Raw genomic sequence first — 27,999 nt, 5'->3', positions numbered from 1 at the left:
TGGGTCTGAAACGAGAGAATGGTTTCCTTTCCCACTACAGATACTGCTTATGCCAAAATAAAACGTGCTAGTTTTTTAAAGAGCCACAAGGCTTTTTGCTCTAACGGACCAACACGGCTATCTTTCTGGAAATGGATGGACACGAGGGGACCAAGCTGTGAGAGAAGACTGCAGCAGCCTAAGCAAGAGAACAGGGAGAGTTTGCCAATGAGCTGGAGAGGGAGGGCTGTATGTTTGCAACGTTGTAAAGAGATTAGTGTCATTACTGAATACGGAGAAAGGAGAAAGTAGTTCCAAGTAGTCAGAGATCAATGACAGTAACAATGGCCATCCTGGTGCAGTTGGGTGTGTCAATTATAGGGTTTATACATTTCTCTTTCGAAATCATAGGGCTGATACCTTCTTTAGTAGTAATTTCCTGTTACATGACGGGGAAGTTAATTAAATTTGCTAGAATGTCAGAAAACTGTTACAAGTATAGATAATTTAATAAATAAATAAAAGCACTGCTAGAAAAAATGTGACAAATATATTCAAGCGGGTAAGCGCTTAGAAGGATCACGAAGGCGGAATGGAGATATAGAGTCCTCCGAGCTTTCTTCTCTCCCGCTGACAAGCACAAAGCCAATAGGCTCGCTGAAACCCAAATACAAAAAAGGCCAGCGGCCATGAGCCACTCAGGAGGCGCGAGGAGATTTGAGCGGCGATTCATTGGCCGGTGTTCTCGTGGCGAGATGGCGCGTGGCCCCCTCCTGATCAGTCGGACGCTGCGCAGCTTCCCTCACCGGTTGCTAAGGTGACGGAACGGATGACGCGCGCCAAGATGGGCGTGTCGAGCGCTTACCATTGGCTGCCCGATCGGGCGATGGCCACTGGTCGGGGTGTCGTGAGCCTGGTGTCCTTGCGCAGCGAAGAGAGCGGGTGCTTCAGTCTGCAGCGAGGAGGAGTAAGGGAGAGGAAGCAAGTGGCTTGTTAGCCTCAGTCGGTCGTTGAAGGAGGTATGAGTCGCTGCACGGACTCAGTAGCGTTTGCCGTGTTGTGTTGAGGTAGGGATTTTAATCAGGCGCACCTAGGGCAGCCCCTCCTGCCTCTGGAGGGGACCTTCTTGTTGGGTCTGTCACAGGCTCCGTCAGGGAGCGGCTTCCTTCCTGTGGAAGCGTCGGGGCTTCCGAGCCTGGCTAAGGGCGTCCGCCATCTCTCGGGTCAAGCGAAGCGAGAACGTCGGCCGGGCGATGGTAGGGCAGGATAGGGTGTGAGGCAGGCGGGCGGGGCTTGACTGCGACGGCACCTTGGGGACTCGATGTGTGTGGAGGGCGCATCGGCCTCCCTCCTCTGTCTGCTGCTTTGGTGTCAGTCCTCATCATCGTACTGATGGTCCAGGAAAGCAGTGCAGGAGGACTCACTCCTTGACTACAAGTAGTAGTAGAAACTAGGTTAACAAACCAAAACCCAAAAGATAAAAAGAGCGTCCATAAACAGTGATCTTTGCACGAGAGAATGCAGTGGAGCATGGCCATTCCTAAGTAAGAGGTAATCAGATGCCGCTTTAAAATAAGGAGCCATTATAGCGCTGATGCAAGGCGTTGTTGATTACTTCCCCTTACCCACGTTATTTTTTATTTTTGGCGTTTTCAGTATAGCAAGGATGTATTTTGGGTATGGTTGGTAGCAGCATATTTGCAGAGCAGTAGTGTTTAATTGTATCAAAAGCTCACTTTCTAAAATTTAGTTCTGCCTTTTATTCCAATTAAAAGATTGCACTTCATTTAAAATTACACAACACTGGCTGTCAAGCCACTGGCTGTCAAGGATTGGCTTAGTTGGATTTCCTTGGTACAATGTCAGATTTAAATAATTCATCAGTATCCTTATTTACATTATTTTCTAGTCAATAATGGGTGTATTTCCAAACATTGCTTTAATTTGGGAACAAGTGGTAGCAAGTTCACTGCAGTCTTAATTTGGGCTGATTTCACCTTTTACATATAGGTGACTCTAGTTCTGGAACTTCCATTTCCCTGTAGTTGTACTGGGAAAATATTGCTTAGGTCTGAACAAACTAGGGAACAAGAATTATTTCAAGGAGATACAAAAAGATGGTGTACCTGTGAATTTCTGTACTAACTACTTGGTCAAAATAAATTGCTTTAAGTGACTTGCTGACATGCATTTCAGTGTCTGAAAGGTAATAGTGCTCAGTGAATGATACTCAAGGAAAGTTACTTCGTAAAAGTGTAGTATGTGTATACAGGTTTCTAAACTGAATAAAGATTAACGTGACTAGTCATATTTTATTATACTTGCTAGTATAATATTTCTGTTGTGTATTGATCTGTGTAACCCAGTTTACATTCCTGGTCTCTTCACATTAATTTAAGGATTTCTAGTTGTGAAGTTTTCCTGGTACGACAGATAGCTTTCTTTACTTGGAGACTTGGTATTGATTGAATGAAGATAATATCTTTGTGATTGTGAAGAGTAATATTTGCAAAATGTTCTGTATTGGCCATGCCAGAACCTCATATAGGGAGGCAAAAGTGAGTGTTCAAAGGAGATGAAGATCTTCTTTAGGAGTCTGTGCAGAAGATTGTGTAGCACTTCAAATAAAAATTTTCTGACTTCAACAGATCATTTCAACTATAATCTAATCTGATTTGAGTGTAAACTCAATTTATGAGGCATAAATAGTTATGCCTTTTACATAGCGTTCGTAATATTCCATACTTCATAGAAGTGTTGGCATTTATAATAGAATGGTCAGTCTGACTTACTCTTCAAATCCTGTATCACTGCTTGGTGGCTGACTTCACCTTTCTGAAAAATTAATGAAGATGCTCCATGATTGGTGATGAGTATCAATGAAAAAAAAGTGTAGTAGCCAACCTGACTGATGGAAAATAAACCCAGATTGCTTGTGAATTATTTGTTGTTCTGTTATGAGGGCAGAACTCCCACTTTCTCTTGAGGAAATGTTTTGTTTATGTTACTTAAAATGTTTCAAAGTAAGCTTAAGGGATGAAACAGAGTGACGTAAATGTTCCCTGTCTCATCATTTTTGAGCACACTTAACATATGCACCAATCTATTTACATGTAGCATTAGATCTGCAGCAGACCTGCTGGGGTTGTTGACCTTTGGCATGCTAACACTATATGAATGGTCCATATGAATAGGCCAGCACACAATACAAGTGTTGACAGACACTAGTTTTTTTAATGAAGAAAAAGAACTATAAGATACATGCAGGGGAAGGTTGTATTTTAATTTTGCCCACAAAGTCTCCACTTTCAAGTATACACAACACTTTTGCTTTAGAAAATGTTATGAAGATAGGTTTTGAATCCTGTATCACTTGAAAACACAGCATACTAACTTATCCTTGTAAATATATCTTTTATAATTTTAGTTACCTTCCTTGCCTGGTCTCCAGAAGGAAAGTTTTAATTGTGGTAGGCAGCCAATTGAATGTCCGTTTTCAAACTTGAACTAATTGTCATTTGGCATTACAGAGGCCGGGTTTTCTGGGTGAGAAAAATCCACAAGAAGTGTACTTGGAAATTATGTCCCCTTTTTATAGAAAACAAAAAAGATTTGAGACACTAGATAGCAGATACACTGTGTACGTTGCTTCTTATTTTATAGTAAAATGTATATTCTCCATGAAGCATAATTGAAATTGACTCTCATAGTAAGCCTTTCTGTGTTTGCTGGAGTCATATTTCACATTAAACACCTAGTTTTCCTCCTCTAGGAGAATGCAGAGAAGATAGATGACCAGTTTGATATTGTTTGACTGCATATTGTTTCAAGTGTAATTCATATAGCATAATCAGGAACACCATTGTGTAACTGGCAGCCTACCTTTGTACTGAATCATGTTTTCATCAAATAACACCAACCAGGGGTGAAGGCCCTTGATACGCCAAACCTCCAGTAGTCATGCACTGAGACCCCCTTCTAGAAGTAGGCTTCCCACTCATGTCCTTCACCTGTCTTCAGAAAGCTTTTTGTGCTGTCCCTTAGCTGAGTGACATGGCCCAACTTCTATGAGTGCCTGGATGCTGTTAGGGGCTGTAAATCTCTACCCGCCTTCCACTGCCGAGTGCTTGTAACTGCAGATCTCTCATCAGGAAAAGGGACATAGTTTAGAAAGGAAGCATAAAGTATACACACAAGCAGTCATCAGAAATATGCACATCTAGTGTTGCCAGTAAACCAGAATTTAACTGACCTGGTCAGTAGTTTACGCTCTAGGTGGCTGCTAGAATTGGGGATACAAACCAGAAATAGTTCTGGCTATGCCATAGCAAGCAGGTGTGCACTCGGCATTGCATAGGAATTGCAGCTGAATTTATAAGGCGGTACCTTGTCATGCATTGTGAAAACTTTGTTCCCCGTGCCTCACCTCATAAGAGTGCCATGGAGGTTGCTGGCATTCCATTTCCTACATGTCATGCAGGCAAACTACTGTACCAGAGTGAAACCAAAACCTGTCCCCCCTCATTTGAATGTCTGTCATATTGTATCGGAACACATCTCATGTAGTGGCAGCATCTGTGTGGCTGCTGTTCATTGAAATAAGTGATCTGAGGGAGAGAGACAGGGCACCAATGTCAACAGGACAAACAAGTATTTCAGAAAGGAAATAAATTTTCTATTTGTTCAGAGACATTAAGCCCTGTGTTCACATATAGCATTGGCAGGGGGCTGGACAAGATGTCCTTTGAGACCTCTTCAACTCTATAATTCTATGAAAAGACTATACCAGGTGCAAGTGCTGAGGAGTTTGGCCCACTATTAAGTTGATTTTGTTTGCTCTGTGGAGGAGGAACCTCCATGTGGCCTAGAAGGATGGTGTTTAAATCTTCTTGAAGCATTCTTGGAGGAAATGGGCTCTGAAGTCTTTTAAAAGGCAGGAGTTTCTGTAGTAGCTTTTTTGTTTTTGTGAATTAATGCCTTAAGTATAACTGGTCATGTGCTGAACCTTTGTGGAATTCCTTAAAATTTAGGCGTTTATACATAAATGCATAATTTACTATACTAACCATTCTTTTGTTGGTTTGTGTTTTGTCCTAGATTTGGGGAAACAACTTTTGAAAATGCTGTCCAGACTCTTTCGAATGCATGGCCTTTTTGTGGCCTCACACCCATGGGAGGTCATTGTGGGAACTGTAACTCTTACCATCTGTATGATGTCTATGAAAATGTTCACTGGTAATGACAAGATCTGTGGCTGGAATTATGAATGCCCCAAATTTGAAGATGTAAGAAGTTAAAATTTTTTTTAAATACTATTTGCTGTAATCCTGTTGAAATTCTTAATTAAAAGTTCCTTCACTGAAGCTACCTGTTGATTTAACTGGATAGAATTCTAATCAGTGTGTACGTCTATCCATAAGTAGATTGCAGCTTTTGATGTAGTGAGTTTTCAGTTGTAGGGTTTAGTGAAATGCAGTCCTTCAAAAATACTAATATTTCAGATAAACACTTAAAATACTGGTATGGGTTTTCTTAAACTGTTCCAACAATGCACTGTTTACTCATTTAAAAAAATGTTCTTAAATGATGTTTCTTTCTTGCAGGATGTTTTGAGCAGTGATATCATAATCCTAACAATCACACGCTGTATAGCAATCCTTTATATATACTTCCAGTTTCAGAATCTGAGGCAGCTTGGATCAAAATATATTTTAGGTAATACCTTGATTTGTAATATTATTTTTATACGTTAGTTAAAAAAAAAACAAGCAGCAAATGTGTCATAAATTACTCCAAAAGACATGTGACCTGATCCATACATAAAAACAGGTTCTCCTAAACTGGGGCCAACATAAACAAAAGGTTGACAATTTGGGTCATAAACGCAATAAGGAACAAATGGCTGAAAATGTCCAGTTCTCACGGCACTTCTTGTTTACAGTCTGGGCCAGGTCCTGTTTGAAAATTGGTGCTCAGCCTCAATCTAGCAGGGAAACATGAAGGATGCAGCGGACACAATTTTTGTCAGTGGGTTGGATTCATATTTACACTTAGTGAACCTCCACTCATGTAAGAGGAAGGGTTTGAGGAATGCCATTTTGCCAATTCTTCATTCCCTCTGCAGCTCCCTGAAGAACTCCCTCTTTTCTGAAGGGTTGGAGGATCCTCCAGAGCAGCATGAGAGGCAGTGAAGAGGGTATTGGTGAAAACGTCTTGTCCCCATTTCTCCAGTAGGGATCCTCCACGGGATCTTTGTGCCTTCTGTAAATGAAAGGACAGGGTACTCTGGACCCAACCCGTTACATTTTACAGCAGTTATTCAACATGATAGGTGTTGAAATAACTGAGGAGAACCTGATCACCTTCCGTTTGAGGACTTCAGTTCCTGCCAACTGGAACAGTTGTACATGAGTGGTTTAGCTTGAGGGCCATCTTCATTGGTTAGGGATGCAGAAGTTCCATGTAATAGTTCTGTTGATTAATTGTATGTTCCAGTATTATACTGATCTAACCAAAGGGACTTGTTTGCAATGGAAAGTGAACCTGCTTATCTACAGGTGAATGTGTAAGGGACAAACGGCAGAGGCCCATTGCTACTTCGGCAGTTCTAGATGAACATGGATAAGAATATGTCTCACCATTTTGGTTAGCAGGATCGTATCCTTTTGAGGATTGAATTTGGCCCCCAAGCAGATCAGGAACTCAGTTCTGTAATCTAAAGAACCTGGCCTGAATTACAGGGCAATTCAACATCAGCCTTGTTTCTTGGCTGTGTTGGTTGGCTAGAAAACTTGTCCAAAAATCTTCTATTTGAAATTAAAGAAAAGGATATAAGAATAGTAAAGCACTCTGTACTCTGAATTTTTCCTTAGAATTATTATAAGGCCATAATGATAGAAGTGCATTAACAGATAGAATGTTATCTGTTCACTTAAGTTTATCATGTATGTAAGCTGAAGCAAACTGGTGTAACAGTTGCATGGTAGAATCCAATATGTCCATGCTTGCTGCAAAAGGAGGAATTTGGATTAGGTTTAAATATTGCTTAGCAAGAAAGTATGTGTGTTTAATATCTTTTTACATTGAATTCATTCTCTTTTTTGGTAGGTATTGCTGGGCTCTTCACAATCTTCTCAAGTTTTGTCTTCAGTACCGTAGTGATTCATTTTCTTGATAAAGAATTGACAGGCTTGAAGTACGTATTATTCATTGTTATGTGTTTGAAAAATATATCTTCATCTATGCAGGGCAGTCCTTCTGACAGTTGAGCCTAGTCCTGAAATTCAGAATGGGAGAGGTAGAACAAAATAGGAGCACAACCCAGACTCCAGGATAGCCTGTCATTTCACACCAGGATGGGGTACTTGCAAGATTGAATTACATGCATATCTCTCATGCTTTTTCTGACATGGCTGTCTCCTACATGTAAAGTGACATTATATCATGGAGGTCTCTGTGATTTAATTTCCCTTTAATTCTTGTATTCCCTTCTAATGTCCAATGCTAGGCCCACAAAATCTGGTTGGCAGCCCTCCACAGAGAATTCTTGTCATTTCACTTTCAGTGATTTAGTGCTGTACTAGAGGAACTGAAAGAGTGCTTCTCCCCTCTCCCAAAAAGGGGTATTCTTTGCATCATTATTGCTATTTACCCTATGTGCTCCATGCAAACTTGGCTTTGCCTGCAACATTGATTCTTCGTGCCCTCATGTATCTGATACAGAAAACTGGGAGACATTGCATAAAACTATTTAAGGATTTCTTTGCTGCCTCTATTGCATCTGCAGAGTGCTGTCCCAGGAAGCTGTTCCAAGTGGTCCGAAGCCTGGTCGGTCCAGTTGCTCAGGAACCCTTGGAGCACTCTAAGGCTTCCTGTGACAAATTGGCAAGGCACTTTGCTGATAAAATCGAACACCTGAAGAACTCAATTCCGTATGCTGTGGATGCAGTAGAAGATCCAGAGTTGACCAGTTGCAATCCGGTTCAGTGGGATCGGTTCCGGCCTCTTCCTTCTGAGGATGTGGACAAGGTACTTTCAACGGTGAAGCCTACCACCTGTCTGACTGATCCTTGCCCATCATGGTTCCTTATGAATTGCAAGGAGAAATTGGGCGAAGGGATCAGGGCGGTGGTAAATGCATCCTTGAAAGAGGGTGTACTGCCACCGGCCCTCAAGGAGGCAATTATAAAACCCTTTTTGAAAAAATCCTCCTTGGATCCCCAAGTCTTGAACAACTTTTGCCCCATTTCGAATTTGCCATTTTTGGGCAAGATCATTGAGCGAGTGGTGGCTAGCCAGTTGTCAGCACACTTGGATGAAACGGATTATTTGGATCCATACCAATCGGGTTTCAGGACTGGACATGGTACTGAAACAGCCTTGGTCGCTCTGGTGGATGATATGAGGAGGGCATTAGACAGGGGAGAATTCACCTTTCTTGTCCTCCTGGATCTCTCAGCGGCTTTTGATACCATCGACCACGGTATCCTGTTAGATCGCCTGGAAGGATTGGGAATAGGAGGCACTGTTTTACAGTGGTTCCGTTCCTTTCTCTCTGATAGGCATCAACAGGTAGCATTGGGGGATGAGGTTTCAGACCCTTGGCCCCTCACTTGTGGAGTGCCACAGGGTTCTATCCTCTCTCCCATGCTATTTAACATGTATATAAAACCGCTGGGAGCTATCATCAGGAGTTTTGGGCTGCGGTGTCACCAATATGCTGATGACACGCAGCTCTACCTCTCTTTTAAATCCTCACCGGAGTTGGAGGTGGAGACCTTGTCCAAGTGCCTGGAATCCGTGAGTGGGTGGATGGGAAGGAACAGGCTGAAGCTTAATCCTGATAAGACCGAGGTGCTGCTTGTGGGTGACAGGGGAAGGTTGGGTGTTGTTGACCTGAGGCTTAATGGGGTGAGTTTACCGCTGAAGGATCAGGTTCGCAGCCTCGGGGTTGTTCTTGATTCCAAGCTGTCCATGGAGGCGCAGATTTCGGCAGTGAGCCGGGCAGCTTGGTATCAACTACACCTCATACGGAGGCTGCAACCCTACCTCCCTATTCATCAGCTCCCACTGGTGGTACATGCCCTGGTCACCTCTCGGTTGGATTACTGCAATGCGTTCTACGTGGGGTTACCCTTGAAAACGGTCCGGAAACTACAACTGGTGCAGAATGCGGCGGCTCGGTTGCTTACAAACAGCCGCTGCCGCGATCACATCACACCAGTGTTATTTCATCTACATTGGCTTCCAGTTGTTTTCCGGGCCCAATTCAAGGTGTTGGTGTTAACCTTTAAATCCCTATACGGTCTCGGCCCAGTTTACCTGAAGGAGCACCTCCAGTACCACAAATTAAGCTGCCCAACTAGATCAGCCACGCAGGGCCTTCTCTCAGTCCCACCAACGAAAACAGCTAGGTTGGAGGGGACTAGAGAGAGGGCATTTTCAGTGGCGGCCCCCACTCTCTGGAACTCCCTCCCGTTTGATCTTCGCCATGCCCCTTCCCTGGATACATTTCGCCGAGCCTTAAAAACTTGGCTCTTTGGACAGGCCTTTGGGATCCCCGGGGTGGGCTAATTTTTCTGTGATTGTTTATTGTTTCTGATTGCCCTACATAGTTTTATGCCTGGATTATTGTTGACTGCATTGTATTTTATTCTGTAATTATATTGTATTTTCTTGAATTTTAATATGTACGTCGCCTAGAGTGGCTTCGGCCAGATAGGCGACACAAAAATTAAATTTATTATTATTATTATTATTTTATTTAATGCGTGTTTGAAGCTTAAGAAGTAAATCATGGCTCATTTTAAGTTATAAGTTATTTTGGCCTACATAATTGGGATTTTCTCTTAAGATGTGTTTTTAGTTTATGTTTTGCATGTGTATAATATATTTTTTTGTATCTTTTCAGTGAAGCTCTGCCATTCTTCTTGCTTTTGATTGACCTTTCCAGAGCCAGTGCATTAGCCAAATTTGCACTCAGTTCCAATTCACAGGTCAGCCAACTTCTTCATTTGATAGATATGCCACAAAAATGTGGTCTCTTGGAGCTTAGATCTCTTTACAAATTAAATTTTAAAAATAACCTAAAAATAAAGGAGCATCGCAGCTGGTTCTCAAACACAGGCTTGATTACTTCAAACAAAGTCTAGTTCAGTTTCTCTAGGATGCTGGAATTTATTTAAAACTATTGTAATAGAAGCACATATGAAATACCACGCTGCTATTTAGGAAAGATACAAATAAGACTTGGAGGATGCTATTATGGCTAATAAGCAGAGTAAAGCTATAGCTAAGGTTTTCTTAGAAAGTACAAATCTTGTCCAGGTGAATAAAATATAATTTTATTATTATTTAAATGTATATATTTATTATTGATGCTTAGTGCTTGTATAGTGTTTTGGTGTTCAGAGTGCTTCACATATATTAAGTTGCTGTAATCTTTGCGACAGCCCTATATAACTGGTCAGTATTATCCCCATATGACAGGAAGCTGAGCAGGGGTGTGTGGCCTACTTAAGGCCGCCTGGTAAGATTGTGGCAGAGGCAGGATTTGACTGGGGACTTCCAGCTTTGTAGCTCTCATTCTACTAGACAGGAGATTGTAGCTGCAAATGCCCAAAAGAATACAAACTCAGGGAAAACAACTGTATTGTGCAAAGCAAGCGAAATTATTTTTTAGGAACAAATTATTAAAACATTAAATACAAGTTTTATTTGAAAATGTGAAAAGTGAGAAAAAAGTCAATGTGCCACTGGATAGGATTACTGAAGGAGAATAGATGAAGCTGAATGAATCCTTTGCATCAGTCTTCACTGTGATAAGATGTTGGGCAGAAGCCCATATCTGCACATTTTTAGAGAAGGCATCTGAGGTACTTACGTAAAACAAATATCAAGGTCTAGAGGTGGTTGCCAAATAAAAATTTGTAAACTATTCATACTCTTGAAAGGTAGCCATTGTAATCCTGATCTGTCTTGTTTGAAAGTTGGTTATATGCAAATAACTATATCAATCCAGTTCCACAATCTGCTATAGCTTTAACACCTGAAACCTTAATTACACTGGTTATATTGACAAAGTTATATGCAATAGAGGTATTTCAAAGGGTTAAGATGAAATGTTAATTTTGACTGCAATGGCTCTTGAACTTTCTTGCTGTAGGAAGCAAGTATTGAGTTATAATAGCATTTATATCCTAATTTAGCAAAGATGAACTTAGAAGTGAGAGGACTGCCTATACCTTGTCTCGTGTTGTATTAGCATTGGCAGGGCATAGTTTTCTCTGTTACAACAGAAACCATATATAGTAGGGCCCCACTTTTCAGCGTTCCACTAATATGGTGCCAGCAGGGCGATGAGCTGGCGATGAGCTGTAGCGCGGGGAGCTTCAGCCGCCGCACTCCAGCTGACAGCGCTTGGCCCCTGAAGCCCCCCGCACTACAGCTGATCGCACGCTATGTCCCACTTTACGGTGGGTTTCACTTTTCAGCGGGGGCCTGGAATGTAACACGCCGTATAAGTGTATGCCGAATTATATCTAAAAATAAATAAGAAAGGATAAGGGATGTGTACAATGATCTTCTCAGAACAAGGGGACAACTAGAAAACTAATCTTCATGTCTCTACTTGCCTAATATTACGTTAGGTATTTTCTGTTATGTAATATTTCATCCCTGTCTTAAAAGTGTGTTGCTGTAGCAACTGTCAAAGGGAGAAGATGTGTGCTTGCCCTGAGGTCTAATCCTTTTCATTCTAAGTAAATCTTTTTCATTCTAAGTAAATCCATATTTCAGGGAACTTGGGATATCTTGCTACTGATCTGTTTTCTAATTGCTTATTCTCCATCAATGTAGTTAACAAACATCATTTTTCCAAGTTATATATCTGATATGGGGATCTGTGGCTCTCCAGATGATTCTAGACTACAACTCCCATCTTCCCTGACCATTGGGCATGCTTTGGATGCTGATGGGAGTTTGAGTCCCAACAGCATCTGGAGGGCCAAAGTTTCCCCAATACTGTTGTATATTAACTGAGGTTTTTTTATATTTCGTATAGGATGAAGTAAGAGAAAATATTTCACGTGGCATGGCAATCCTGGGCCCTACATTTACACTTGATGCCCTTGTTGAATGTCTTGTCATTGGTGTTGGCACAATGTCTGGTAAGCTAGGAAATTTTTTAGAAGCAAAACAAAAAACAAAACAAGCGTCAGGATCCTGACCAATATATCAGCATCTCATGGGTAGCTGTGCATCAAGACTTACTGTGGAAATTGTGTTGATTGAACTGGAGTCCATGTTTTTTTATTTTTGTGGTTTTGAAATGTTCCTTTGAGAACTCAAAAGGGATTTATAGTTTTACTTTTGTTCTACGCTAGAGGGGGTGGGGAATGAGGAGTACAACTTTCTTCTGTTTTCCTGCCATATGTCTAATAAACGAAGGCAGTTATGATCATAAGGAAAATATTTGGCATGTGACTCCTGTATGTGCCAAGGTGTTGCATAGGAATATTGCTTGGATAATGTTATTAACTTCCATCCCATATCAGTAACAATATCGTTATTTTACTGTAGTGTGCAAAGAGTCTTGAATAAGTCAGCATTAATTGGTGGACTTACTGGAAAGTGTTGTTAGTTCAATTATGAAAAAGTGTTTTACTTTCTTTTACATGGTAACTGTAGGCTGATTTTAAAATAGTTTATGCTGTTTTGGTTTTGTTAAACTGTACCCATAAGATGAGCTTTGTAATCATGCTGCCTGTGTCTTTGTATATACCTATATTACCTGCTTATGAAAGGGGAAAAAATCATCAGCTCTTTCCAGTTTACAAAAGATTCCTGTCCTGATCACGTAGAGAGCATGCTAAGGGGCCAGTGACTTCTTGCAAGCCTGAGCTCATGAATCAGTAAAACATTTAGTTGGTTAAAGAGGTTATTTGCGTGAGCAGAACACTTCTCCGTATGCAGAGGATGTGTATGGTTTCCCACTTGACTCTGTCATCCATCATCTGCCTTCCATGCTATCTAGCACCCTATTATTCAGTACTGGCTTTTTGGCAAAGCTGGAGGTTTCAGTATGGAGGAGGGGCAGGAAACCCTCATTTCACAAGCAGAAGATTTTACACTGTTCTGTAGATCTAACCTATTGTTTGAAACTGCATGTAAGGAGTACTCACAGCTTTCCAGGGTTCAAATTGTCATTCTTAATCCTCCTAACCTACATATTAACACAAAATCTACACAAAAGGCAGATGTAACATATATACACACAGAAAGAAATGCTGTTGGTCTGGGATTGTTTTTAAACAAAATAAATTTGTTTTAAGATATTTTTGTGTCTAAAATCTGCTTGATATTTATTAATGCCAGCAATCTTGTAAAAAGTGCTAGTCCTGGGTAGCAAGCTGTATGTTAACTTGCCTCCCATAGGAAAAGGGATGACGGGGAGACCACTCTCTTCCTATGTCTATTTTTTATTGAGTATATTGCATAAGCATGTTTGTACACCTTTTTTTATCCACAGGTTGTCCAGTGGGAAGATACACTGATTCTAATTGCTTGATATTTGTCTCCCTAACAGGAGTGAGACAGCTTGAAATCATGTGCTGTTTTGGCTGTATGTCTGTCCTTGCCAACTACTTTGTCTTCATGACGTTCTTTCCTGCATGTGTGTCTCTGGTACTGGAGGTAAGAGCAAGTCAAAAATCATTGGTATAACCACCACCAATAACCATCTATTATCCAAGAGCTATGTATCTTACTTGTAAAGTATGTTCAGAACCAGAAAAATTGAAAGACTTTACAGTTAACTCAAAATGGTGGAGAAAATATACACATGGAGATTTGGGGAAAACTGGAATATCAATCATACTTTTTCCTTAAATATGATAGCAGTAGAACTGTTAAAATTATGACAAGATGGTGTATGCTTTTAGGAGATTTGAACATTTTTTAGGAGGTTTGTTTTTTAACTGTTGAAAGCTTTAACTGCATTGCTTTAGTATTGGCATGTTTGCCACCTTGGTTTTCTTTGGAGGAAGGTGCAGGATAAAGATTAAGTAAATATTACTCCAGTTCTGATCAATAAGAACTACATTCTTATTTGTCGGAAATGCCAGGAAAAGAAAGGAGAACAGCACACATGGTGGAAAATCCTCCCCCCCCACACACACAAAAAAAATGCTGTGGAAGGGAGGGATGTTTTAGTACAAAAGATTGTAGGATCTAGGTTATGCAGTTCCTTCGCTATGTTATCTAAGCATGTAGTTAACATGTCACTGTTCTCTTTATTGTTTGAGGGGTTTTTGTAAGATTTTTTTCATTAAAATCATTTTGAAAATGGTTGTTCCGAGATAACTTTTTTTAAAAAAACAGGGGAAGATTATTATCCAATATGAGCTAATAAAATGCTACACTTTATTTTGAAGACTGCGATCTGGAAAGAGTTAAGGTTATAGTCATGGACATTCATAAACCCCTAGCTTTGTTATAATTATGATAATACATACTGCAATCTTTAGACCTACATGTATGTATGTGTGTAGCCTAGTTAGAATTGCAGCAACTGAAGTATTTTGTTACCGGGGATGTGCATGCAAAACAGTGTTACCCATAGAGGATAGATACTTATGCTTAAGGAAGTGAGCCCAAAAGGAGTATCTGATCTTTATAATACGTAAAGTTAAAAGCCAATTTTACAAGGGTGTTTACCAAAGTTCCGTTCTGAAAGATTAACCTTACCTTTTATATATACATATGTATGCTACTTGGCTTGTAACATGCTGATGAAACATGATTTTGTGCAGCACACTTTTGGGGAAGTTGTTTTACAAATACATGTCCTGTATCAACTGTTCTATTTCTGTAGCTTTCGAGAGAAAGCCGTGAAGGCCGTCCCATATGGCAGCTTAGTCACTTTGCTCGTGTTCTAGAAGAAGAAGAAAACAAACCTAATCCTGTAACACAGCGAGTTAAAATGATTATGGTAAGTGGTTGCTTTTAATAGGCTCTTTGGGTGCTCAAAGTCAAGAAAACAGTTTTTAACAATTTATTTTAAAAAAGCTATGCCAATGTAATAAAAAATCAAGCAGTTTACAATAAAAAGCAATAAAATGACCTGAGATACCTTGTTTATAAAAACAAAAACACTGTATGTCACAAATAAAACTGGGCAGTATGCATATGAACAATTTAAAGAGGCTAGGAAATTTTGGGTTAACATAAGGTGGTGTTTAAAGAATTCCTGCAAATGTAACAAATTCAGGCAACTTGACCATTAGTGGGCAAGTATAACATGCAAATTGAAAGAAGAGGAAAGTAGTAGGACCACTTGGGCTCAAACCAGTGATTTCCATTCCTCCTCCCTAGTCTTGTTATATATAGCCAATATTGGGAATTTTGTGTGGCATTTGTTAAGAAGAATATAGATGGAAAGTTCATACCTTCATAAGGAGGACATAAGTCATAGTGACTGCAGCTTTTAAAAAAAACATTTTTATTGACATTACATTTAAAATCTTACACGTTTGTTCCAACAAAGCATACAAAGAAACTGGGGGAGGGGAACAGGACACTGTACTTCCTGCAAGGAATCTGCTTTGGAAAACTAGTCTCTGGGTGATATTCAGCTAGACCCACTGAGATCAATGGACTTGCTGAGTAAGAGTAACATTGGATATCCGCCAGTACAATAAAAAAGAGGACCTTAAGTGGAAATTAGTTAGTGATATGTACCAGTTTCTCAGCTATGTGTTTTATGATGGCTTTGGGATTGCTGCACACTCTTTGGTGAGCTGACTAGTTACAAATGATTTCTTAAACTTAAGTCTCTAGGCTTGGTTCTTGTTCATGCTCACAGTCGTTGGATAACAGAGCCATCTGCTCAGAACAGTACAACAGAAATGTCTATGGGACTGGATGGAAACACACCAAAGAGAATTGAACCTAATGTTTCTCTGTGGCAATTTTATCTTTCCAGGTATGGTTAATCATAAAGTTGCTAATCAATATTCCATTACATCTATCATTTTTAGATTATTTCTAGTAAATTAGATTTTGGAGTTTTTTCTTGCTTTTCTAAGTGATACATACCAGTACATGTTAAGTATTCAAATGAAGGAATTCCCCATCAAAGAAATGGAATTTCTTTAGCTCAGGGTTTTTTTAAAAAACAAAGGAACCCTTAATGAGTATTAATTATGGTTAACATTGGCATCTGCTTCACCATGCCTAAAAAAGCTTGCCAAGGGGGGGTATCACCAAGTTGATCCAGGGTGTGGTCAACACGTCTTTGCAAGAGTTTGTGATCTCAGCCACCCTGAAAGAGGCGGTGATCCGACCGCTCTTGAAAAAGCCCGCCCTGGACCCACTGGTCTGCCACAATTACCAACCGGCCACAAATACCCCCTTCTTAGAGAAGGTGATTGAGAGGGTTGTGGTGCAGCAATTGGAAGTACTCTTGGATGAAACAGATTATCTTGACCCATCCCAGTCTGGGTTCAGGCCTGGTTATGGGACTAAATAGGTCTTGGTCACCCTGATGGTTGACCTTTATCGGGAGAAGGACAGGGGGAGTGTGACCCTGTTATTCTTACTTGATCTCTTGGCAGCTTTTGATACCATCGACCATGGTATTCTTCTGAGCTGACTTGGTGAGATGGGTATTGGCGGCACTATTTTATAGTGGTTCCAATCCTATCTCCAGGGTCATTTTCAGAGAATATCATTGGGCAATTGTCTTTCAGCCCCCTGGTAGTTGTGCTGTGGGGTGCCGCAGGATACCATCTTGTCTCCAATGCTGTTTAACATCTATATGAAGCCCCTAGGAGTGGTCATCAGGAGATTTGGGACGAGGTGTCAGCAGTACATCTGAAATAGGAGAGGCCGTGCAAGCCCTGGACACAACGGAGCCTGGACTGCTGCCTGGACTCAGTGGTGGGCTGGATCATGGCCAATAAACTGAGTCTAAATCCTAGCAAGACAGACGCTGTGGGTTGGTGGTTCCCGAATTCAGATAATTGATCAGTTGTCTGCTTTGGTTGGGGTCGTACTACCTTTGAAAGAGCAGGTCTCTAGTCTGAGGGTGCTCCTGGATCCATCTTTGTTGCTAGATGCCCAGGTAACCTCAGTGGCTAGGAGTGTTTTGCCAACTTCGGCTGGTAAGACAGCTGCGGCCATTTCTGGACAGGGATAGCCTGACCACTGTTGTCCACACACTGGTAACCTCCAGGCTGGATTACTGTAATGCACTTTATGTGGGGCTGCCCTTGAGGTTGGTCCGGAAGCTGCAGCTAGTTAAAATGCAGCAGTGAGACTGCTCACTGGGGCAGGGTATTGCCAACATGTCACCCCTCTGCTAAAAGAATTGCACTGACTGCCCATTTGCTACCAGGCCAAGTTCAAGGTTCTAGTTTTGGTGTAAAGTCCTATACAGCTTGGGACCAGGATACCAGACCAAGTCACCCCGCTGCTGAAAGAATTGTGCTGGCTACCTATTTGTTCAAGGTTGTAGTTTTGCTGTACATAGCTCTATACTGCTTGGGACTGGGATACTTGAAAGATCATCTTACCCCTTATATAACTAGTCGATCATTGCACTCTGCAGGTGAGGGCCTCCTGCAGATACCATCTGATCAGGAGGTCTGTTGCACACAACATAGGAAGCGGACCTTTAGTGTAGTGGCACCTATCCTTTGGAATTCTCTCCTCTTGAATTTTAGACAGGTGCCGTCTCTGTTATCTTTTCAGCACCTATTGAAAGCCTTCCTGTTTCAACAAGCCTTTTACGTAGAGACCTTATCCCAGGTGAATCATTTATGTAAGTAGTGTTTTAGAAAGAACAGGTTGAGAGGTCCCTATCCTATGGAGCTTCCACTCTTAAAAGTGAAATACAAGGAGAAGGAAATGATGGGAGAGTTAAAGGGTGTAAGAATATTCAGTTTCTTCCTGTATATGTACTTTGGTTTAGTTTCAGTAGAGTTATAAGACTAGGGGATTGTTGCAAGGGCATGACAAGAAGAAGCAAATTTGAGGAAGGATTTGCAGCAAGTCACAGATGAGGTGTCACTGAGACAGTCCCAGGGAAAAGAGGTACCGTGGGCTCAGGCTAAGGTTAACTTAGTCTAGTAATCTTTACAAGAAAGAAGGGGAACAGATGGAAGTTTAAAAAATGGGATTAGCTAAAGTTCCTTGGATTAAAATATTGTCAAGCATGTCTTCATAAATAGCAAAGTAAATACTGTATTGTACAGCAACACCTTAGTTAACAAAGTGCATGTGTTTCTGGACATTATTTCTTTTAACAGAAACTTTGGTACCAGAGGTAGGAATAACATAGAAAGAATAGGGATAGGTTCCTACACCAGCTCATAGATGGTGGGGGCAGCTTTAAAGGGTGCCTCCCCCTCCTCTGAATCATATTGGATCCTTCCCTCCCCAGGAGGAAACAAGATCTTTTTAATGCAAAGCAAACAAACAGCATGGTCAGTTTCAACCTAGCAAAACAAAGACACAGGCTTATCCCTTTATTGATAGCAAAGCAAAGATAAAGATTGATCAGTTTCACCTTAAAGCAAAGCAAGGCCGGTCATTTTCACCCTTAAAAAAGACTTCCTTAAAAAGAACTTCCTTTTTGGAGGCCTCCTTAACTGAGATATTACTGTAGTTGTTGATTTTTTTCTTTTAATCTTTGTAGAATGGCCAGTATGGACATCGAGCAAGTAATTACACTGGGGTTAGCTCTTTTCCTTGCTGTCAAATACATCTTTTTTGAGCAGACAGAGATGGAATCTACACTGTCATTGAAGAATCCTATCACATCCCCACTAGTGATTCAGAAAAAAAATCCTGAAAACTGCTGCATAAAACACTCTGTACCTTTAAAAACTGCCAGCCCCAGAAAAGTAGAAAACCTTCCAGTTGTCAAAGAAAAAAAAGGTAGCCTCTTAGTAATATCTTTTCTTACAATACAAAAAAGGTTAGTGCTGAAACTGCCCCATCCTAAAATTTCAGTGTTGATTTTATGTGCAGATGAAATTATAAAACCTCTTCTACCAGAATCGCCAGCAAAGGCCACATTTGTGGTTGGTAGTAGTACTGCAGAAGCTTCCTCAGTTAATAACAGAAAAGATCCTGGGATTGAATTGCCCAAAGAGTTGCGCTCTGTTGAAGAATGTTTGTGCGTCCTTAAGAATGGCACGGTAAGAAAGGAAAACTAAGAAGGCATCTAATATTTTCAAATTGTTCAGGATTTTTGTACAATAATATTTGATTGTGGATTATTTGCTGGAACTTTATTGATTGGAATGCAGTGTGCATATACATGTCATCTTTGTGAATACAACATCCAGAATAATTTTGGAAGCTCTCTGCATTTTTACTCATGTTGATTTATAGTAAGTTATATTCCCAAGAATGGGTAAACATTCTAGATTGGATCCAGTCTTGCCCTTTCATGAACAGACGGATGGAGATCTAGCAGGGAGTTCCTATTGAAGAAAAGGCAGGGAATTTTTGCAGATTCCCCCTTCCCCAGTGCCACTTCCCATGCTGCTCTGGAAAGGTCTCCTGACCCTTTCAGAGCAGCTTTTGGGGGCACATAGGGGAATTGGCAAAAATTGCTCCCCTTCCATCTAATCCAAAATTAAAGTTTTGGTTTAGTTTAGTTCCCAGGGGTGGGAAACTTTGAGCCCAGGAGCTGAATACAGTTCTCTAGGCCTCTCTTCCCAGCTCTCAGGACTCTCCAGGCCACCCCCCTCCCTGGCTCAGTTGTATACCTTGCTTAAGTGCTTTTGTCTGGCTGGAATGTGGTGGTGAATTATGGTGATGCTTGTTTGTCTGGGCAGAGTTTGGACGGATACATATGTGGGTGTGAAAAAACAACAACCTCTGACTGCTTTGCATGACTGTCATGTAGCCTACTGTACAAGGCTCAGAGTCGCATCTCTTGCGCCATCCACTGTAGCTTCTGGCCCCATCTACAGCTAGAGTGCCCCCAGAAGGTTGCCCATGGAAATAAGATACCCTTCAGCTAAAAAAAGGTTCCCCTCCCTTGTCTTAATGCTTTGCAGAGACTGGGTGTAATAAGCAATACACGTGGTCTTTGCCCCAGAAGAATATTCTTTAAAAGTATTTACCCTTAAGCTGTTACAACTCGGAAGTCTCTCTCCATCCCCCAACACCTACCCCACCAAATCAAAGGCATTTTTTTAATATTGGTTAAGAGCATTTATTAAAGCCTTGATACTGAACCTTAGAAAATTCAAGTTTTAATTGTGATACCACTGTTAAGAATGCATGTGACCTCATTACATGTAGTTGATTGTGCTACAGACAAAAGTATATTCTACGGGTGGTATTCTACTAATGGGTCCCATCATTGCAAGGACTTCTGCTTGCAGAAAGGAACATTTCCTCCTTTCCTATATTGGGTTCCACCGCATTGTCTGAAATCAGGAAGAGAGACCTTGCTCTGACTTCCATTTTTTATCAAAGTTAAATTCCAGATTAAATGGGCAAGGAGTAAGACTTTCCATATTGCCACTCACACTATGGAGTTTCTGTCTGTATGTTGCTGGCAACTAAATAGTCTTTTCATTTTGAAAAGCTTTTACTGGTAGCTAAAATTCTAGATGTTACCAGGGCTGATGTACTTTGGGCTTTAAATACCCTGAAATGTTCTCTGGAATAAAAATTGCCTGTGCCTGGAGCGAAAAGACCAAGAATGATGAAGTCAAGAGCAAACTTTCTTGGAGGACAGAATCTAATTTGTTGGATGTTAATAGATTTTTAACTAATTTTCTGCTTAATTGTAATACTGTATGAAATGTTGTATGGTGCTTCAGGCAAAGAGGCAACCTGCAGATACTGAAAAAAAATGGTTTCTTGTTCCTAGATGGGTGCAAAGTTCCTTACTGATGCTGAGGTCATTAGTTTAGTTAATGCAAAGCATATTCCTGCTTATAAGCTGGAAACTTTGATGGAAACTCAGGAACGTGGTGTGTCCATTCGTAGACAAATGTTGTCTCAGAAGCTTCCCGAACCTTCCTCACTACAGTGTCTTCCTTACAAGAACTACAATTATTCTTTGGTGAGTAGAAGTGGGCTAACTGAACAGTGTGTAAACATGTTTTATTTTAACCAAGGAATCCAGTGTTATCTAGTTAAATTGAGTTTGGTCGGTACCAGATACAAGGTTTCAGCCTGAGTGGATGAGAGCGAAGAGCATCAGATGTAGTTAGTGAATATTTTGTAACGTCAGTGGTTATTGTGTCTCCTTGGGTTTTCTTTTGATTCTGCAATTTTAGCAGATCCCAGCGTATAGAGTGACATTGTGTTTCAGGTTCTGTAAATGCCACATTCTTGTTTGTGTCAATCAAAGATGTGCTCATATAAGTTTATAACTGGGTTATGTTTTAGAGGCATTATTCTTAAAGGATAATTTATTTAATTTGATGCACACAGTATTACCAAGGTCGTGAGAAAAATTATGCAATGCCTATGCATTGTTAGTGATGTAGGAAAACTGCATAAGATACTTGACAGTCACAGTAGTTGATGAGGAATGGAAGAAATTCATTTTACTCTTTATACCAAGTTACTGCAAATGTCAAACATTTGCTTATTTTTATATTGCTATTTATGAAATTTGTATTTTCAAAAAAAGTGTTAATGGTTGCCTCTTCCGTGTTGGCTTTTTTTGTTAAGGTACTGGGTGCCTGCTGTGAAAATGTGATTGGATACATGCCAATCCCTGTAGGAGTGGCTGGCCCCCTTCTTCTGGACAAGAAAGAGTTTCAGGTTCCTATGGCAACAACAGAAGGCTGTCTGGTGGCAAGCACAAATAGAGGGTGCAGAGCAATATGCGTAAGTACTGATCACAGGAACAGTGTCGGGAAGCAGCTACTATGTAATGTGGAAGTTACTTTGTTTGTTGAATCTGCACATTAACCATTCATCCCATCGTTTGTGTTTTTATTTCAGCTTGGTGGAGGTGCCAGTAGCCGCATTCTGGCAGATGGGATGACACGAGGGCCTGTTGTAAGGTTACCCACTGCCTGCCAGTCTGCTGAAGTGAAGGCTTGGCTTGAAACGCCAGAGGGATTTAAGATAATTAAAGATGCTTTTGATAGCACAAGCAGGTTAGCATTCTGTATAATTAGCAAGAGGGAAGGGAGGTACAATTTTATATTTTTGTCAACAGTTGAAAGCAGTGCACCCAAAACAAATTATGAAATGGCATATAATCCAATAAATCTTCTTTATAGATTTGCCCGTCTGCAAAGGCTTCATATTGGTTTGGCTGGCCGCAACCTTTATATTCGCTTCCAGTCTAGAACTGGCGATGCAATGGGAATGAACATGATTTCGAAAGTAAGCTTCAAGTTTTGTTCTGGGCATTTAAGCATATGATTTCGACATACAGTTGTTCAACCCCTTTTCTTGGAGGTTCGATGAGGATAAGAGAGGAACAACATAAGGATTCAGGATTGCACTCAAAGAAGAAAATGGAGTTGTCATCGACTTTAATTAAATATTTCTGATTAGCTCTCTTCAGTTCCTAGTTAATAAAACGGGAGGAGTTCTCACAGAGGGGAAGTAAAATGTGTGCTCTTTAAACACTTAACATTTTTAATAATTTGAAATAAAGCATTCTTGGAGCTTGCAAGGGTGGGATATATAGACTGCAATCAGCATAGACGCTGTTTTGTTTTGGTTCTGTGTTTATAGAATATAAAATGCAGTTTAGCACAGCATGTCATCCACAAATGCAGTATAGAGCAGCTACTATGAGTGAAATGACTGGTTTGTGCAATTGTGAACAAGTTAACTGGATGAGCCAATTTTTTTCACGAGTTGCAAACCTTTTGGGGTTTTTGGCATGTTTGGAAATTTGAGAAACTGTCATGGGCACCACAAAAAAATGTCTGGTCTGGTCACTACTTCCAAAATTCACTAAAATAAATTCCTGTCTAATTCTCTCTCAATCCGCTCATTGCCCTCCTGCCAGCCAACTCAATCACTCCTCCAATCTCTCTTCTATCTTTTTCTCTCTTCCCCCCCCCCATCACACATGCATGCATACTACTTCTCTGCAGCATAATCATACACATTCCCTCTCATGATTACCCACCCCCAAATACTCTCTTGGGCACTCTTTCAGGATTTCTTCAAATCTCACTCAGACTGCACTTGCATTCATCCCTTTCCCCTCTAGCCCCATTCCACTTTACCTCCCACACATTGTCTAGGTCTCCTCTTAAAAAAAAAAAAATCTCCCCACCCCCTTCCTGACTCTTCCATTTCCAGCTGCCCTGTTCTTCAGCAGGATACACAATGGCTGACTTTCCACTACTCTGTTTGCTGTGTCTCTTCTTTCTCTTTTGTTCTTTCCAAGGCTAATATCTGTTCCTATCAGGATGGAAGGAGAAGGGGTGCAGGAAGGAGCTAGGCCTAAGCAGGCCTTGGAGCTTAGCTACAGAGGCCATTTAGGTCAGGAGTCCGTGGGTTCCCTGGCATTGCCCTGGCACCCATGGACACTGCATTGGCAGCCCAAGAATGAATTGCACACTGCCTCTAGAGTTTTAGTACAGGTGTAGCTAAATATTCTGCCCCCTCCCCGGTATGTCTAGTTTTAACAGACAGAGATCAATCAGTACTACAACGCTTCATCGCTGGTGTCCAATAAATACATTTTCTCCTTCTTCTCCCCACTCCTTTCTTCAAACAGGGCACTGAGAAGGCACTTGCAAGGCTACAAGAAGAGTTTCCTGATCTCCACATTGTAGCTGTTAGTGGTAACTACTGCACAGATAAAAAACCAGCTGCAATAAACTGGATAGAAGGGAGAGGAAAGTCTGTGGTCTGTGAAGCAGTCATTCCAGCAAAGGTTGTTAAAGAGGTATGCCTGTGTTATGTGGGCCAATACTGTTTAATGCAATGTGTATGTTAAATAGTTTATGCTGAATTAATTTTCAAATTATCACTACTTGGAATCCTCTGTCCTGTTCAGAGTACGTCAGAGCAGCTTGCCAGCTGCTTGCCTAACTTCAGCTGTTAGAACTATAATGTGATTTCAGACCATGGAGATTCACTTGTAGCTGGGACATTAGATTTCCCTTGGAATGTTTAGTTGCCTGCAGCCCATTACGGTGATATTTCAGGTGGGGTTGGATGTTTAAGGTTTTTTTTCTTTTCACAATAATTATCTACATAATGAGTTTTACTTCTGAGTAGCAGAGAATTACTGCTTCATCTTATGAGAAATGTAGCAAAATTGTCGTTTTTTCTAGGTCCTGAAATCCACTACGGAAGCCATGGTTGAAGTCAATATAAACAAGAATTTGATTGGCTCCGCAATGGCTGGCAGCATCGGCGGCTATAATGCTCATGCAGCAAACGTCGTCACTGCTATGTATATTGCATGTGGGCAGGTATGTTGTCTGTTGGCTTAATTGTGTTTCTGAGATTATATTTTAAAAACCTTATGCTAAAACGGATTGATTGTTTTTCTGTACTGATTGTAGGATGCAGCACAGAACATCAGCAGCTCAAACTGCATCACGCTGATGGAATCAACTGGTCCTACCAATGAAGATCTTTACATCAGTTGCACAATGCCCTCAATAGAAATCGGTACAGTGGGTGGAGGAACCAACCTTTTACCACAGCAAGCTTGTTTGCAGGTATAAAGCATCAAAGAGAACAAATTTGCTAAAACTAGATCCATATATAATTGCAACGGTATATAAAGAAACAGTAGGGTGGGCAAATGCTGCAGTGGGTGGGCACTTAGGGCCTTCATGGCAGCGTGTGGGACCAATAACACAGGCACTCATTCAAACACATTGATATTGACATCTGTCCCTCCCCCCCCAAAAAAAATCTCTGTTACTCTTCCCTCGTGCTTGCCCAATTAGAATAGTGAGACAAAGATGAGTTTCCTTGTGCTGCTATTAGCAGCGTGGAGAGAGCTATCTTACCTTCATTGGGGATAGGGATGAATCTTTTTGGATCACCTGCATGACAGCTGGGCAGTGTAAGTGTAGCTCTCTGGGGCTTAGAGGGCTGTACAAAGAGCAGCTGAGAGCCACGTGGACTGCAGGTGGTGTCCACCTCTGATCCGAGCCACAGTTTCATTCCTTGTCCACGTTTTGTACTCTGCCAGCAAACCCATATGAAGCTATGTGTTGTATGAGAAGAATGCTTGTAAGCGTAGAGCATGTGACCCCTGGGAGCGTTGGGGTGTTTCCTGAGTTTTATGAAACGGCAAATAAGGCATGGTTCTTCCCTAGGAAAAAATCAGTTTGGGCTCTGCAGTTCAGACGATTGGCAGTCAAGCTAAGCTCTGTTCTGTCTACTGTGATGACAGCGGCAAGATTCCATGCCCCTGAGTGCCTGTTAACTAAAAGATGCCAGGGATTGAACCTGTGACATGCTGAGTGCAACGTCTTGATCAGTTGGACCTACATTGGGTTTCTTTCATGTTTTGAAAAAACTTTAGATGGCTTCTTGTAAGAAAGCAAGGATTGGACCACTCTTGAGAATAACCTATTTCTGCCTGGCTTCTAAATCATTCTGTCTCTTCTTCTGTACAGATGCTGGGGGTTCAGGGAGCAAGTACAGGCAACCCTGGGGAAAATGCCCGTCAGTTTGCTAAAATTGTGTGTGCTACAGTAATGGCAGGGGAGCTCTCTCTGATGGCTGCTTTAGCTGCAGGGCATTTGGTCAAAAGCCACATGATCCACAATAGGTAAGAAGGGAACTCGTAACACCTTGTGCCCCACTAGCCAACAAAATACATGCATAAATCTGACAGATTTGAATTTCTCTCTTTTTAATAGATCAAAAATAAACCTACAAGATCTTCAAGGAACTTGTACCAAGAAAGCTGTTTGAATATTGACAAACTTGAAGCATAGCTATGGCAATATGACCAGTGAAAAGTAACAACACACGAGCTGTGAATTTTAGAAGGAAGCTAAATCTTGAACACAGTGAATTCTTGGAAAGAAACTTGAAAGAGGAACAGTGAACATATAAGCAGCCCGTGGCTTCCTGCATCTCCCCCCCCCACCCACCCTTTGCCTGCCATAAAAGGATGCTTCTCTGGGGGAAGTGCTTCAGATGGTTTTTAATTTTGACACGGGATTCTGGATAACCTACAGTCATTCGTTTAATAGAGTGGGGCTCTATGTAGTCTACCCAAGTTATTTAAAAGTGTCAGCCTCTGTCCTTTTTTTGACAATATCCTGACTACTATACTACTGAAAAAAAGAGTTCAGTAACTTTTTTGTTTTTGTTTTCTAAATCAGTCTACTCCATTAGTTGCTTTGCAGTGTTCATTGTGATCACTATTTTCAGATTAACCTAGTATGTCACACATAAACATGCAGCAGCCACCAACCTGCAACAAATAAACTTCTTGGGGCAAGGAAGTAGCCAGGCCCACTGCTCCACCAAATTACCCCCTTTTCAGCAAGATGGCACATTTGGGGAGTGAGAATGGCTTGTTTGGCGATTCATTTTTTTGTAATTGTCTTCAAGTCTCATCTAACTGCTTCTTGCAAACCCTTGATTTTGTTCAATTTTTTAAGCCTAGGATTTGGGCACTGGGATAACTTAACTGACTCTCAGTAGTTTTCAGAAGTCAGAGTGCATCGCTTTCTGTTGTGCTATATATATAGTTTTTAAACATTCATTCTCCAATTTTTTAAAAAAGGAATATAAGCATTTCTGTAATACAGACATGCTTGGTACAGACTATTTCAGGGTATAAAACCACAGAGTTGAAATTATCAGGTGTGTTCAGCAACTTTATCTTGCACTGGGGCGAGAAACTTTCTAGCACAATGCACTGGCAAGTTCTCCTGAGCAAACCCTATGGAAATGAATGGTAACTGCTCAAGAGCACTTTGGTTCCTGTTCATTTCAGTGGTGCTTTTCCCAGGAGAATTTCACAGTGAACAGTGGACTGCACCCATGGTAAAGTTTAAATGGTTAGGGTTGTTTAGTAGGAATGGTTTCAAGTAAGTCAAAAACATGTTTACGGTAATTCTTAATTATCACTTTAGAAGATGGTATGCTTGACTGCAGGAATAGGTGTGTATCTTGTGATGACAGAGCTGTTAAACTCGCACTATATTACTGATATTTCATATTTTTCCTGAAGAAATTGTAAGTTATTTTTTTTAGCAAGTTCCAAGTTGCTTATCACTTTTTGAGGACTACTAAGGTACAAGAGAAGTGAATGCAACAGAGGGATCTGCATACCAGTGAAGTGTACCACAGCGCTACACAGAAGAACTAGTTGGAAGGGGACAGATGAAATGATGGCTCACTGTTTTAAATTGGCTGAAATGATGGCTTGAGGGCTGGGGTCCTTAAGCTTCTCATTGGAACTCATTGTGAGTGAACCTTTTGTGAAAGTTCAGCATACATTGTGATACTTTTGTTTTTGGTAGTACATAGCCTTATTTGTATGTATTAGATTCATAGAGCTAAAGCAGGTCAACACTTGCTAGGTATGTGCTGTGGCTACTTGTAAATAGCATCATGAATGTCCATCTCCCTACAGTATTGTTGTCTAGAAATTACCTTTTCCTTATTTATGCAGAGTTTGAATTTCTTGCTTCAATTATTTAATGTGACACTGAGCTAGCAATAAATGGTTTGTTCAGTGTTCATTTGGGTGAATGTAACTGATCTCTTTTAAAAAAACCATTTTGTACTATTACAAAATTGTGTACATTTTGGTACAGATACTTTTTCAGTTTCAGTAAAACAATGCAAAATCCACTTTGGGAAGTTGTATTTTTGAAAGAAAAAAAACCTTTCTTCTTATAGTCTTAAGCAGCACGCACTGCTGATTCCAGTCACAGTCCTGTTCAGATTGATCCTCAGTAGGTTTTGCACTATCAAGGTTTTAGAGGACCCAGATCCCAACATGAGAGCTGCAGTGAGAGGGTATTTTATTTATTTTGGTATATTTTCCCCATCTGTTAAAGTTCTCAAGGCAGC

The 27,999-nt window shown here is 40.8% G+C and overlaps 1 protein-coding gene across 6 annotated transcripts in view; it reads left to right on the top strand.

The window, feature by feature from the left end:
* The window catches only part of HMGCR (3-hydroxy-3-methylglutaryl-CoA reductase), a 52,198-nt gene extending 24,421 nt beyond the window's left edge, over nucleotides 1-27,777 (top strand). For 2 of the 6 annotated variants that reach the window (XM_061620833.1, XM_061620824.1), the window contains exons 2-20: nucleotides 5,077-5,264; nucleotides 5,583-5,694; nucleotides 7,087-7,174; nucleotides 9,890-9,974; nucleotides 12,041-12,146; nucleotides 13,565-13,671; nucleotides 14,852-14,968; nucleotides 15,810-15,961; nucleotides 18,677-18,918; nucleotides 19,012-19,181; nucleotides 20,876-21,070; nucleotides 21,688-21,846; nucleotides 21,964-22,121; nucleotides 22,248-22,353; nucleotides 23,711-23,881; nucleotides 24,273-24,413; nucleotides 24,507-24,665; nucleotides 25,578-25,732; nucleotides 25,824-27,777. In XM_061620833.1, coding sequence (XP_061476817.1) covers nucleotides 5,100-5,264; nucleotides 5,583-5,694; nucleotides 7,087-7,174; nucleotides 9,890-9,974; nucleotides 12,041-12,146; nucleotides 13,565-13,671; nucleotides 14,852-14,968; nucleotides 15,810-15,961; nucleotides 18,677-18,918; nucleotides 19,012-19,181; nucleotides 20,876-21,070; nucleotides 21,688-21,846; nucleotides 21,964-22,121; nucleotides 22,248-22,353; nucleotides 23,711-23,881; nucleotides 24,273-24,413; nucleotides 24,507-24,665; nucleotides 25,578-25,732; nucleotides 25,824-25,878 — 2,643 coding nt within the window. In that variant the 5' untranslated portion in view covers nucleotides 5,077-5,099 and the 3' untranslated portion in view covers nucleotides 25,879-27,777. Of the gene's footprint in view, nucleotides 1-839; nucleotides 1,047-1,113; nucleotides 1,236-1,288; nucleotides 1,531-5,076; nucleotides 5,265-5,582; nucleotides 5,695-7,086; nucleotides 7,175-9,889; nucleotides 9,975-12,040; nucleotides 12,147-13,564; nucleotides 13,672-14,851; nucleotides 14,969-15,809; nucleotides 15,962-18,676; nucleotides 18,919-19,011; nucleotides 19,182-20,875; nucleotides 21,071-21,687; nucleotides 21,847-21,963; nucleotides 22,122-22,247; nucleotides 22,354-23,710; nucleotides 23,882-24,272; nucleotides 24,414-24,506; nucleotides 24,666-25,577; nucleotides 25,733-25,823 lie in introns of those variants that run through there. The other 4 variants (XM_061620802.1, XM_061620793.1, XM_061620809.1 and 1 more) reach the window with 4 other exon arrangements.
* Nucleotides 27,778-27,999: the final 222 nt, after the last annotated feature.

The sequence above is a fragment of the Rhineura floridana genome, chromosome 1 (genome assembly GCF_030035675.1).
Source record: "Rhineura floridana isolate rRhiFlo1 chromosome 1, rRhiFlo1.hap2, whole genome shotgun sequence".
NCBI lineage: Eukaryota > Metazoa > Chordata > Lepidosauria > Squamata > Rhineuridae > Rhineura > Rhineura floridana.
Note: the sequence above shows the minus strand (reverse complement) of the source record. Positions and strands in the feature narration are given on the sequence as shown.